The sequence below is a fragment of the Pseudorasbora parva genome, chromosome 4, assembly GCF_024679245.1.
Source record: "Pseudorasbora parva isolate DD20220531a chromosome 4, ASM2467924v1, whole genome shotgun sequence".
Classification (NCBI taxonomy): domain Eukaryota; kingdom Metazoa; phylum Chordata; class Actinopteri; order Cypriniformes; family Gobionidae; genus Pseudorasbora; species Pseudorasbora parva.
The window spans coordinates 28,432,579-28,445,306 of record NC_090175.1 but is presented as its reverse complement, the minus strand read 5'-3'; the positions used below and the strand labels follow the sequence as shown (position 1 = coordinate 28,445,306).

General features: G+C 39.5%; 1 protein-coding gene across 19 annotated transcripts in view; it reads right to left on the bottom strand.

Moving 5' to 3' along the window:
• Positions 1-12,728, bottom strand: part of rims1b (regulating synaptic membrane exocytosis 1b) — a 116,295-nt gene that overhangs the window by 4,822 nt on the left and 98,745 nt on the right. For 15 of the 19 annotated variants that reach the window (XM_067441447.1, XM_067441450.1, XM_067441455.1 and 12 more), the window contains 4 exons: positions 12,029-12,181; positions 7,532-7,749; positions 3,648-3,798; positions 2,881-2,987 (listed from right to left, as the gene is read on the bottom strand). In XM_067441447.1, coding sequence (XP_067297548.1) covers positions 2,881-2,987; positions 3,648-3,798; positions 7,532-7,749; positions 12,029-12,181 — 629 coding nt within the window. Of the gene's footprint in view, positions 1-2,880; positions 2,988-3,647; positions 3,799-7,531; positions 7,750-7,771; positions 8,750-12,028; positions 12,182-12,728 lie in introns of those variants that run through there. The other 4 variants (XM_067441457.1, XM_067441460.1, XM_067441467.1 and 1 more) reach the window with 2 other exon arrangements.

Here is a 12,728-nt window from a genome sequence, read left to right as displayed (position 1 = left end):
CCCTCACAGACACGCGTCGCATACTTTTCTTTTTGGAATGACTTATTATGAGAGGTAAAAAAAAAACGTTTTAGACGCATAACAGTGGTTAATGGAAACACCGTCATTTTCCAATAGTTTTTTTATCGACATTTAGCAGTCTAAATATCGCAAAGGTTTTATGCAAATCTGTAATGGAAACACGGCTACTGAGAGAGCAGTCCAAACTAATGCAAGTGGATTCGGGTCGATTTGCAAAAGCGTTTTACCCATCCATTGAACACAATTTAAGCCTCAAAATGTGCGCACTGTGGAGTTCAGTTAGTTTACATTCGTGAAACCAATGATGTTACTGAATATAGATTTTTTTTGTTTTATTTTTAAATATCCAAATAAACAACAAATAGTTTGTCAATATAGAGTCCCTTTAATGTAGCTACCCCTGGGCCTCGCACATCACATTCGCACAGGGCCTCGTACCCCCCCTTGCGACGGGCCTGTGTGTAGTGAAAGGGATAGTTCACCCAAAAATGGACATTTTATGTTTATCTGCTTACCCCCAGGGTATCCAAGATGTAATTGTGTTGTTTCTTCAGTAGAACACAAATGAAGATTTTTAACTCCAACCGTTGTTCGTATAATGCATGTCAATGAGGTGTATTTCTATGAGAGTCACTATGAGAGTAAAAAAACACTTAGACATACAAATCCATATTAAACCCTGTGGCTCGTGGCGACACACTGATGTCTTAATACACAAAACAATCGGTTTCTGAGAGAAACCAAACAGTATTTATGATACCTCCAGTGTTGGGTGTAACATGTTACTAAGTAACGCGTTACTGTAATTAAATTACTTATCCACTGAAAATAATTACAGTTACTTATAATGTACTTAATGTATGAATCAATAATTCAAATCTAAATTTATTGTCTAAATGTAAAAGTAGAACAGCTGCGTGTGAGTTTGAGCCAGTTTAGTTGGCCGTGAAGCTGTCTGAAGCAGAACGTGTCGGCAGAACTGAGTGGCTGTTTTACCAAAAGGAAATATTCAAATTACTTTATATTTTGGTCTCAGGTAGACAAGAACATTACGGTAAAATGTAAACTATGTCCTGGTGTCCTGGTCGGCTGTGGTCCATAGTACAAGTCATCTACTGAAGCACCTGATGAGACAGCATCGACGAACACTTTTGAGTGATCCATGCTCATCGAGAGATAACACTGCGGCAACCCCAGTTAAGCAGGCAAAACTTGATTTTACATCGGCAGTGCAGAAAATGCCTGAAGGTGAGCTTAAAAAAATGATTGCAGGCTACATAGTGGAAGAGATGCTACCGCTGCTTACTGTAGAATCTCCGTCCTTTAGGCGCATATTAAACACAATACCTGTGTATGGCACAAAAGCAGCCCTGCCTGATCGAAAAACGTTTTCATCTTACTTAAATAAGTGTTACAACGGCATGGAAATTGAGCTTAAAGGGACATTCAAGAGTTTGGAATATATTTCCACGACTGCCGACATTTGGGCGAGCTTTAACAAAAGTTTGATGTTATTTTAAATAGTTAATTTAGTTGAACATACATGACTATGTTGTGTATGAAATATTGTACTCATTACTTTGAAAGTGAGTTCCATGTTTACAACTTGATACATTAATTAACTTCTCTTAAGCTGAGCTTGTTTATTTTTATTATTCAGATATGTTGCAGAATAATTAAAATGTTTGTTAGATATTTTGCAGAGGAACTCTGTTTGAAATGTGTCACTAAAATGTTGAAGTATTGTATGTTTTTATATATCTAAAAGGTTTTAAATAGCTAAAGGCTAAACCGTTTCATGTATGACTGAGGAATTACTAAGAGTTGAATTGCTACTGTCTATCTGGTCAAGGTTTATAGGGATTTTAAGAAGTAATCCCTATAAAGGATAAAGGAGTTAAATTACTTAATAAGTAATTAAACTACTTTTCAGATAGAGTAATTAGTCATGTATTTTAAATACAAATCTGGTGATGTAATTAGTAATTAATTACTTTTTTAAAGTAACTTACCCAACACTGTTTACCTCATAGTTGATGAATCTCATCTAGTATTCCCAATGCCATTACTTCCGTAGAGTAAGGTCAAAAACCTGGTGTGATCATATATATATATATATATATATATATATATATATATATATATATATATATATATATATATATTCCTCATTAGTGCCTGCGCGGATCGGTCGAATGAGGAATCTATTTAAATATATATCTATGATCGCGCCGGGTTTTTTAACTTACTTGACGGCAGTAATGCCGTTACATAGTGGCTCTCATAGAAATAAACCCCATTGACATGCATTATACAAACAACCGTTGGAGTTTAATCTTCATCTATGTTATACTAAAGAAACAAACACATCTACATCTTGGATGCCCTGAGGGTAAGCAGATAAACATCACATTTTCATTTTTAGGTGAACTATCTCTTTAACTAAGTTAATCATAATGAATTGCATTGTAATGGAAATATTTTAATATCAATAGAAAGTATGTAATTGCATGACCTACTATGAATTTTTGTACTACTTCATTTGTGTTTGGCTCTAACCAGCCAAAACTGAGTTGCATGTTTTTTCTGAACTTCCTGTGCTATATTATGAGTTTCTCACCCAAGGCTCGAGATTCTCGGTATGCAGATGATCTTCTTGCAGAATAAACTTTTACAAGAATTATTTGCTCTCTTGGTTTCTCATTGCTAGTCTCATCATTAATGTTAGAAAATAATTTTCCATGACGGTATATAACTGAACTAAAAATTGTAAACAATTAACAAATGGGATAAGGATAGTATGCTACAAGGGAGAAAGATTAAAAAAGAATAAAAAAATCCCAGAAAAGAAATTCTCACCAATTGCTGGTGTGGCTAGGGTTTGTCGACCAACTAGTTGAGCAGGGCCTAGTCCATCCAGGAAGTCACTGAATTGAGTCTCAACTCGAACGGCTGGAAAAATTGGACTGACAAAGACAAACATTGTAATAAAAAAAGGTGTCTTAAAATAATCTGACTGATTGTAATGAAAATACATTTAATAAATAAATAAAAAATCTAGTAATGGGATTGAAGAGTCTTGGGGATAAAATTCAGTTTAATTGATATTTTGTAATGATCAATGTACCTAAAGTATGTGGGTTTGAATTCAGGCATGCTGTTCCCACAAAACGGGCAGTTTTTTTGAATGTTTTGAATGTCTTTTACATGTTTATCCATAATGGTAATGCCGGACTGACTTTTGTTACGGTAACAGTAACAATACTTAAAGAGGCTGCTATTTCTAAACAATACTAATCCCATTTTAAGATGGGACATTTCAGAATGGAAAGAAATATGAAAATGTAAAATTATGTTGGATTGCTATAAATACAGGAACAGGAAATTTCTCCAACTGACCACTGCTTTGGGACAGACATGTACATACAAGAACTGGTAACTAGTATGAAAAGATAACAAGAACAAATGTCCCCATGTTGTTTTAGAGAATGCATAACAGATGTCTGGAGAAGTATGTGACCACCAATGCAGTGCAATATACTTAAAATTGGGTTCTCATGGGTGTACATGCTGCATTTATACGTATAAAAAATATGATCTAATTAAAGCAGGAGAAGGAAACTTACCTGCCCTCTGAGTTGTAGCTGTTCATGCTTCCGTTGTTGGATTCTCGACTGGGTTGACGACTCATATTCCTCTGCAATTCCACAGCCATTCCCGTCTCCTGACTGCGCTGGATTGTCCCTTGACTGCCTTTTGACTTCTTATTGGATGCCTCTGAAGATGGACAGTTTCCACAAACAATCAATTTACGTTTAAGACTTGTAAGATAAGTTTGTATAATTAATTTGGAAAAAACAAATAATATAAAAATTCTCTCCTACATTATTGTCTGTAAGTTCACAGATCAATGTCCTTTCATAACAATTATTGCCAAGCTGCACACTATCTCTTTACCATGCTACATACTTTTTGATGTTTGAAGCAGACAGTGAAATAATTTAACAGTGCTTGTAACTGTACTGCGTTAACCACCTCCCTTTATCTCTCTTGAAAAAAGGGGCATGTCTCCTCCTGAGTCTCTTTTTGTCTGCTTACATAAAACAGAAAGAACAAAATGCAGTTACCCCGCAGGTCTTAGACTCCTCTAATGTGCTTTCATGACTTTTTTAAAAGGAACAAGCTCTGCGGCAGTGACATGATTTTCCCAATGGAAAGTCTTATTATACCAAACAATGCAAAGTCAGTCCTAACATCTGAGAGTACTAAAATGGCCACAGGTGCCCCTTTGAAAAGATGCTATTCAGGTTTGATAAGGACAAACCATAGCTAAAGCATACATTTGAACTTGTAGCAGTATCATGATCAATGGCTGAAACAGGAAAAGTAGGCTTAATGTGTATGACAATCCATTTTTGAGTGTTCTATTGTGTTGTCTAGTGAAAACACTTGGAAAAAAAACTTCTTTGGAAATACACACACAAAAAAAAAAAAATCAGGTAACCTAAAAATGAAATATTATGAAATAGTGTTTACAATTTAAAGTATGACTGTTTTCTGTCTTATATTCCTGTGATGGCAAAACTGAATTTTCATTTATATATCAGCCAGTTGGGTCTTCGGGTCATCTGGGACATGAGCAAACTCTCCGCCGGGCAGAGGATCTCTTTTCTCAGTCTGGAGTTGGACTCGGTCGAGCAGATGGCACACCTCACAGAAGAGCGTGCCCAGTCGATGATGAACTGCCTGAACATGTTTCCATGTGGTCCAACTGAAACTATTGCAGAGGCTCCGAGGGCATATGGCGGCCTCTGCTTCATATGAGACCACTTCAGCACTGGCTTTACAGCTGATTCCCGAGATGGCTGTGTGAATATCACACCGGTCTGTCGCTTCAGCCTGTGGTCAGACCCCTTGTTTCTTCGGGTCGGAGTGCCCTTAGAACAGGTGTCCAGACATGGTATTTATGGATGCCTCGGCCATGGGCTGGGGGGCCACATACAACAGGCATGCAGTTTCAGGGGTTTAGATGGGCCCGCACCTGGACTGGTACATCAACTGCCTTGAGTTGCTAGCAGTACATATTGCACTGAGCCGCCTCAAAAAGCTGTTATGGGGCAAAGGTGTATTGGTCTGCAAGGACAACACTGCGAGCGACTTTTCCATACATCAACCAACGTGGTTTTGCACTCCCGTTGCATGTCACAACTCACCTGCCATCTCCTCCTCTGGAGTCAGAATTGTCTGAGGTTGCTTTCGGGCCATTCATGTCCCCTGTTTACTCAACCTTGTGGCCAACAAGCTCTCACAAGCTAAGTTACCAAACTCTTACCGCTCCTGGGTAAGTGGTGACTTTGCCCCCAGGTGGTCCAGCTGATCTGGAGAAAGTTCGGAGAGGTGCAGGTCAACCTGTTTGCCTCTCCAGAAACATCCCACTGCAAGTGGTTTTATTTGCTGACCCAGGGAACACTCTGCATGGATGCATTGGCACACAGCTGGCCCCGGGGCCTGCACAAATATGCTTTTCCCCAGTAAGCGTACTTGCACAAACCCTGTGTAAAGTCAGGGAGGACAAGGAGCAAGTCCTGTTGGCAGTGCCGTACTGGCCCAACCAGAACTTGTTACCAGAACTAAGTCATCAGGTTCCTCAGAGAAGCGAGACAGTTAAATCATCCTTAACCTCTCTCTATACCCTCTTGGGATATTGGTCTGGTGCTCCGAGCACTTTAGAATGCCCTATTTGAGCCTCTGCATTCGGCAGAGCTAAAGATTCTGTCTATGAAGACATTGCTAGTGGCTGCACTGGCCTCTATCAGGAGGGTAGGGGACCTGCAGGCATTTTTTGGTCAATGAATCGTGCCTGGAGTTCGGGCCGGGTGACACCCCCATGGTCCTGAGACCCTTGTCTGGCTACGTGCCCAAGATTCCCACCACTCCCTTCAGGGACCAGGTAGTGAACCTGCAAGCGCTGCCCATGGAGGATGCAGACCCAGCCCTGGTTTTGCTCTGTCCTGTCCACGCTCTGCGACTGTACATGAATAGAACTCAAAGCTTCAGGACCTCAGATCAGCTCTTTGTCCGTTACGGAAGCCCGCAGAAGGGAAATTCGGTCTCCAAGCAGAGAATGGATCACTGAATAGTGGATGCCATTACCTTGGCTTTCCAAGCACAAGGTGTGCCCTGTCCGCATAGATTGCGAGCACACTCTCTTAAAAGTATTGCATCCTCCAAGGCACTGGCACGGGGCGCCTCGCTGTCAGATATATGTAGAGCTGCAGGCTGGGCAACACCCAACATGTTTGCTAGATTCTGTAGCCTGCGTGTAGAGCCGGTTTTCTCCTGTGTTCTTACCTCAAATGGATAGAAGCACTGAGAGGCCCAGGCTCTTGTCGGCCTGCTGCTCTTTGTACTGTGGCACTTATTTTCTGTGGCACTTATTTTTTTATTTTCTCCAGAAGCAAACTCTGTCGAGTTATGTGCCTTTAGGCCCTTTGCTTTGAATCCTTGAGAACCGGTACTGGGCTGGGTATATATTAATGACCCTGAGGGGATCCCATATGTTTTTCCATGGTCACTACTAAACAGAAGCCTGTTTCTTTCCCTTGGGAGAGCCCCCCTTCAGTAGGGCTGGAGCCCCTCTAGCCTGTGGGCTACGGTTCAGGAGTTGTACCCCACATAAATCCTTCAAGGTACGATGTGGGTTCCGTAGCATTCTCTCCTACTAGAAGGCAAGCTTTCCCAGTGTTAACCAATAAGTCACTGAGCGAGTCATGCGGAACAACAGTGATGGACTTCTCTGTGTGAGAGGCCATGCCGCTTTGGTAGGGATTCCTATTCGTCAGTCTCCAACATGGCATCGGAAGTGACCAACTGAATGGGAATGGTTTGGTTACGTACATAGGACGTATGTACCTGAAGGAGGGAACTGAGATGGCACTTCCTGTCGCCATGTCCTCTGTGGCTCATTTATACCGGCGCTGCATGGCATGCCAATGTCAATAGGCTCGTTTAGTTACACTCAAAGTAGATTGGCTCTCGCCAGCGAGATTTTCATTTGTCGGTCTCCAACGTGGTGTCTTCGTTCCCTACTTCAGGGGATGAGGGTTACATACATAACTGAAACATTACATCAGTAAAAAAGTAGTAGTTTCAAGGTTTGTTGTCGTACAATTCGTCTTATAGACCGCTACCAATGCAGAACCTGATTTCACCAATTGCTACTGGGCCAACATTTTTGTTCATCCTGGAACAACATTCCAATCAACCAATCATATTTGAGGGACAAGTTTACAGTTTATGTCAAGTTTAGGCTTACAACCAGGGTTAAGTGCTTCTACATCAGTGTTATACCTAATACCTAATACTTGTCATTTACCACTGATTTTACGGATAACTTATGGGAAGGGTTAGGTTTCGGGTAGGAATATGGTATGGATTAGATTTTCAGACAGAAGTGTTTAACTTCTCGCATTTAACTTGGCAAATCAGGACGTGCACTACAGACACTGACCCGTTTGACTGATCTGTGAGGTGCTTCGGCTGCGACGGTTTCCCACAATAGCCACGAATCGAGCATTGAGGCTGGAGCGACGCTTTTTAGCTCCGGTTCCGACTGTTCCCAGAGCAGTGTCAGACTGGCTGCCATCTGTTCGCTCTGATGTGTTGATGTCACCGCTAACACTTGTGCTTTTTAGCATACTCCGACCAGATGAGGCTCTGACTTGACGACTGTAAGCAAGAGAAATAAAGATGAATAGTTGAGGCAAATCAGTTGATACAGTGTATAAAGGTAATAGAGAGACACTAATTGTTGAAAACCATATTCAAGATCTTAATGTGTTAGCTCACACACCACATCACTGATTCTAAATTTCTCCATAATTTTATTCGATTTCTCCATTTGCAATGTTTCATGGGAATGCTTTCCCTCACTGAAGCCGTTAAGTTTACAGTCTTGTAACTTTTTGTCTGATTTTCAATCAAAAACCCATTCTTGTTTCAAATTAAAGATTATAAACAAAAGATAATTTATATACCTTGTAACTGGTTGGTTTGGTTCATGATTATAACTCTTAAACTTCATAAGCATTTGTAAAGTAATGTTTTTTAATTCCTATGGGGAAAATACAGGTGTATAGACATTCTAATTCTTATGGAAAATATTTGATAGACCAAAAATGTCATCAATATCAGTATTTTGATCCTGGAAAAGACCTGGCCTGTATGCCTACTTAAAGTAAATTATTCTAATACTGGTTACACTAGTTAACACAAAGTGACTAAAATTCACAAAGTGTTTTGACTCATGAGATCTTTAAAACTTGATTTACATTTGATTTAATAGAATTGTGTTAATTAAAAAGCAACATGTCCAGATCAGTTGTTTAAATTGTCTGTATTATGACACAGCAGCACACTTTGACAGTGCAGCCATGTCCTCTGCTGCCCCCTGGGGGTTCGGAGGAGCTGCCATGTATCTGCTGCACCCTCTGACGGTGTCAAGGTACTGCAGGACTGTCCAGTTGCACTCTCTCCATCATGTCTACACCCCAATCCCCTGTCTATAGTATGTAGGGTGGGGATAGGAATCAAGGAGGTAGGTTTCTCTTCCACTGGCTGGAGGGCAGTTACAGAGGGGTAAGAAGACAGGGTTCTGACTTTGGGAGGATCCAGTGCTGGCTCAGTATTCAAGCATGGGAGATATGAGGTGAGGCATGCAAAGAGGGATCTAATACACACAATACAATACACAGGACACACATAGACACACACAGAATGGCATGTGAATGAAGCAAAATACAAACAAATGAAATCAAACACAGCATGCACAATTAACCATGTCTCAAACTTTATGTAGTGTACAGATCATTTTAAGACAGAAGAAAATATTCAAATACAATTGACAGCTCCTTTTAGTAAAAGTAACACATTTTTTTTAATATAAAACCACAGTTTGTTGTTCACTATTTTTAAAGGTGCCCTAGAATGATTTGAAACAGTGTGTTAAATTGTTCTCTAATATCTAAATAGAGGGTATGTGGCTTATTTCAGGTCAAAAATTGTCCAGATACAGTTTTACAGGTCCATTTACAACCCTAGAAATTGAAGGGTCATGAATATTAATGCATAGTTAATATTCTGATCTGCTCTGATTGGCTGTTTCACTCCACTGCTGCTCAATGACAACACATCTACCATCCGTCATGGCAATGATTTGACAATGATAGCTCTCAACTTTGACACAACAACTGAACTGGGTAGCGCGTAAATATGTTGTTTACAGTAACGTTACAGTTTGACAGTAGACTACTGATTTTAAAGTCGATTTATTTAGCCAAACAAACGAATGTAGAAGCCACTGAAAATAGTCAGTGTCATGTTTACTACTCATCCGCTGCAAAATAATCATACTTCAGTTATCAAAAATGTATGTTTATTTAACAAATTAACTAGAAGCCTTGTCAAATGACTATCGTTTCAACTTAGATAGTGGAGAAGGTGACGTTAGCTACAATGATCGACTGAGCGATCTGTAAGCAACTAAACAGTAGTAGTAAACGTAGTTAGCTTCTGAGTTATGTGTTAATGATGAAATATAGGCTAATTTAGATTTCAATCCGTCAAAAGGGATCGACATGCGTATCTACTGTTGTATTTTATGACAACACTGGCAGGAAATATTATTAACCTGTCATTTGACAAACTGTTATGTGAGCTACTTGGCGTTTCCAATTGTTACTTTAGCATCTTGTGTTAGATATAGACAACACAGGGGATATTATCATAATGTTGTCTTACGAAGAAACTTTCAATTTAATCCGAAATGGGTTCGATAGTCAATAAGTGGACACAATCACTACTTACTGCTTGCAGGAATACGGCTGAAATCGGCCCTTTCTTCAGTATCAGATGCTGAGCGAATCCTGTTATATTGCCCAGGTTAGAAAAACACTCTGTGGTGAAATGGGCCGAGCAAACTAACAACTTTGAATGACTTCTTAAAACTCCAAGCAGCTCACATAACAGTTTGTCAAATGACAAAGGTTAATATTATTTCCTGCCAGAGTTGTCATAAAATACAACAGTAGATACGTATGTCAATCCCTTTTGATGGATTGAAATCTAAATTAGCCTATATTTCATCATATTTCAAGGCGCCATCCAGCTCGTCGGGAGCAGCTGGGGTTAGGTGTCTTGCTCATGGACACTTCGACACTTGGTCAGGTGGAACCGGGGATTGAACCACCAACCTTCTGGTTTGTAGACAACCTACATGAACCACTGAGCCACTGCCGCCTGTTTAGTTGCTTACAGATCACTCAGTCGATCATTATAACTAACGTCACCTTCTCCTTGTCTCATTTGACAAGGCTTCTAGTCAATTTGTTAAATAAATATACATTTTTGAGAACTGAAGTATGATTATTTTGCAGCGGAGGAGTAGTAAACATGACACCGCCTATTTTAAGTGGCTTCTACATTACTTTGTTTGGCCAAATAAATCGACTTTTAAATCAGCAGTCTACTGTCATATTAAATCAGTAGTCTACAGTCATGGTTGATGTATACAAACATCAACCATGACTGTTGGCATTTTTTATCTGTAGAAAGACTATGAAATGTCCTCACATCCCCTGCACAGCCTGGAACATGACATTTGTGTCCATATGATCTGCCGTTTTCGTGCCCATATGATCTCTCGTGTGACGCTTATTTACCTGCTGAACAATGATTCGGCTGCACAGTTCCACCTGACAATGAACATTGGCTGGCATGCACATGTTGGGGGCGTACATATTACTGACCCCAGTGATTGCGTCGCAATTGCCGTTATGTTTAAAATAGCCTGTTTTTCTGTGGTGTTTTGAGGCAATGGTGTTTGAGACTCACTGTATGTGATGTCTATGTACTGAACTCTTGTTATTTAACTATGGCAAGGTTAATTCAATTTTGCATTCTAGGGCACCTTTAACCAGATTTTTAACCACAACCCTTCTAACGGCTGTGACAAACTTAAATGCATATGATATTATGATATTATAAAATGATATTTTATAGTCAACTTATTTGTAACAAAAAGTTATAATAAGACTAATTTGGCTAATTATATTTATAAAGATTTAGCTTAAAAATTTAAATGGTTTTTAGACAGAGTATAGTATATCACATTGCACACGTCAACTTCCTAAACATATTTCATGTTAACTATCCATGTTTGTTTGAACCAACAAACAGTGACACCTAGTGTGTAGCTTTAAACTGATGTATAACTACTAAAAATAAAATAAGAGCTGAAGATATATAACTGGTTAGTGAAGCCCAAAATCTTTCAGGAAAGAGACAGGAATAGATAGAAAAGATAGAAAGTTAATTTAAGGCATTTAATTATATGCTATACTCTTTGAAGAGAAGACATTTTTCTCTTTATCCTCTTCAAAAAATGTTTTATTGTCATCACTTTCTATGTAAATTAGCTTTTATAGAAAAAGTGTTATTAACATTGCACTATTACCACATATGGTATGCAGATTTTAAATGGAACTAATTTAAGGAGACATTTTCTACTGATCATGGCAGCAGTAATTCATCAATTGAGGATCAAATGCTTGTGAAGAAAATATATAACTGGGCATATGTCCAGATGTGTGGTTTAGCCGAGCATGCTTTTTGCATTTTACAGAGCTGACTACGGTGTCTGGATCACTGGGATCATAAAGTCCCAGTGAAGTTTGACAGATTGCAGTAGTCTGCCATCCTGCTAGATGAGGAATATCATCTATCTATTTTCTCTGTGCTGTAACTCGATTTGCATAGTTCCTTTAGCAAATCAGATGGTAAAACAATGCAGAATGTGCATGCGAATAAACAGCACCATCAGCAGAAATAAGATAAGATTGCTGAATACTAGATGCTGTTTTGTTGTTGTTTCTTATATTAGGTAATGATAAAATTTTATCCGGTGGTGGTTGAGGTGAAGACGTAAGCAGGGGGAGCTAGTCCATGTTACCTCATATCTCCAGCCACCGTATGACGTCTGCGTTTAAGCTCCTCAGAGAAACGTCTCTTTCCCAGACTCCTCCTGTTGTCTGTTCCATTCACCCCCCATGAAATCCTTCTCTCCTTCTTCTCCTCTCCTTTACAACTCTCCAACGACTTTGATCTTTGACCCCCAATGCAATATGCAAGCATGCAATAGAGCACAAGCCGTAATAGCAAGAAAGGTAAATCATGCAGAAAATAAAAATAAAATAAGTTTTAAAAATAACAAGTCATGCAGAAAACAGACAGCTAAAAGCATGCAAATGTCAAACACAACTAATAACAAAAAAGAAATATCACAACCTGAGGACACATGTAATTTGTGTGACCTGAATTGAGTAATTACTGCTATTGTATAATATTTTTTGTAGGGGAAAAATATGATTTGTTGGGGAGGGAGATAAACAGGCATTGCAAGTGAATAATACTATAATTTAATGTGACAGAACAGAATATTACTTTTCAGAGATAAAGAGAGGAAGGGAGAGGGAGAGGGAGGGGGAGAGAGAGAGAGAGAGAGAGAGAGAGAGAGAGAGAGAGAGAGAAGCCCCTTTCACACTGCACAACGGACATATTCCCGGAGCATTGCCGGGTCACCTTCTGTGTGAAAGCAACCACGTCCCGGAATTGATTACCGAATTAAACCCGGGTCGGGGACCTAGTAACAT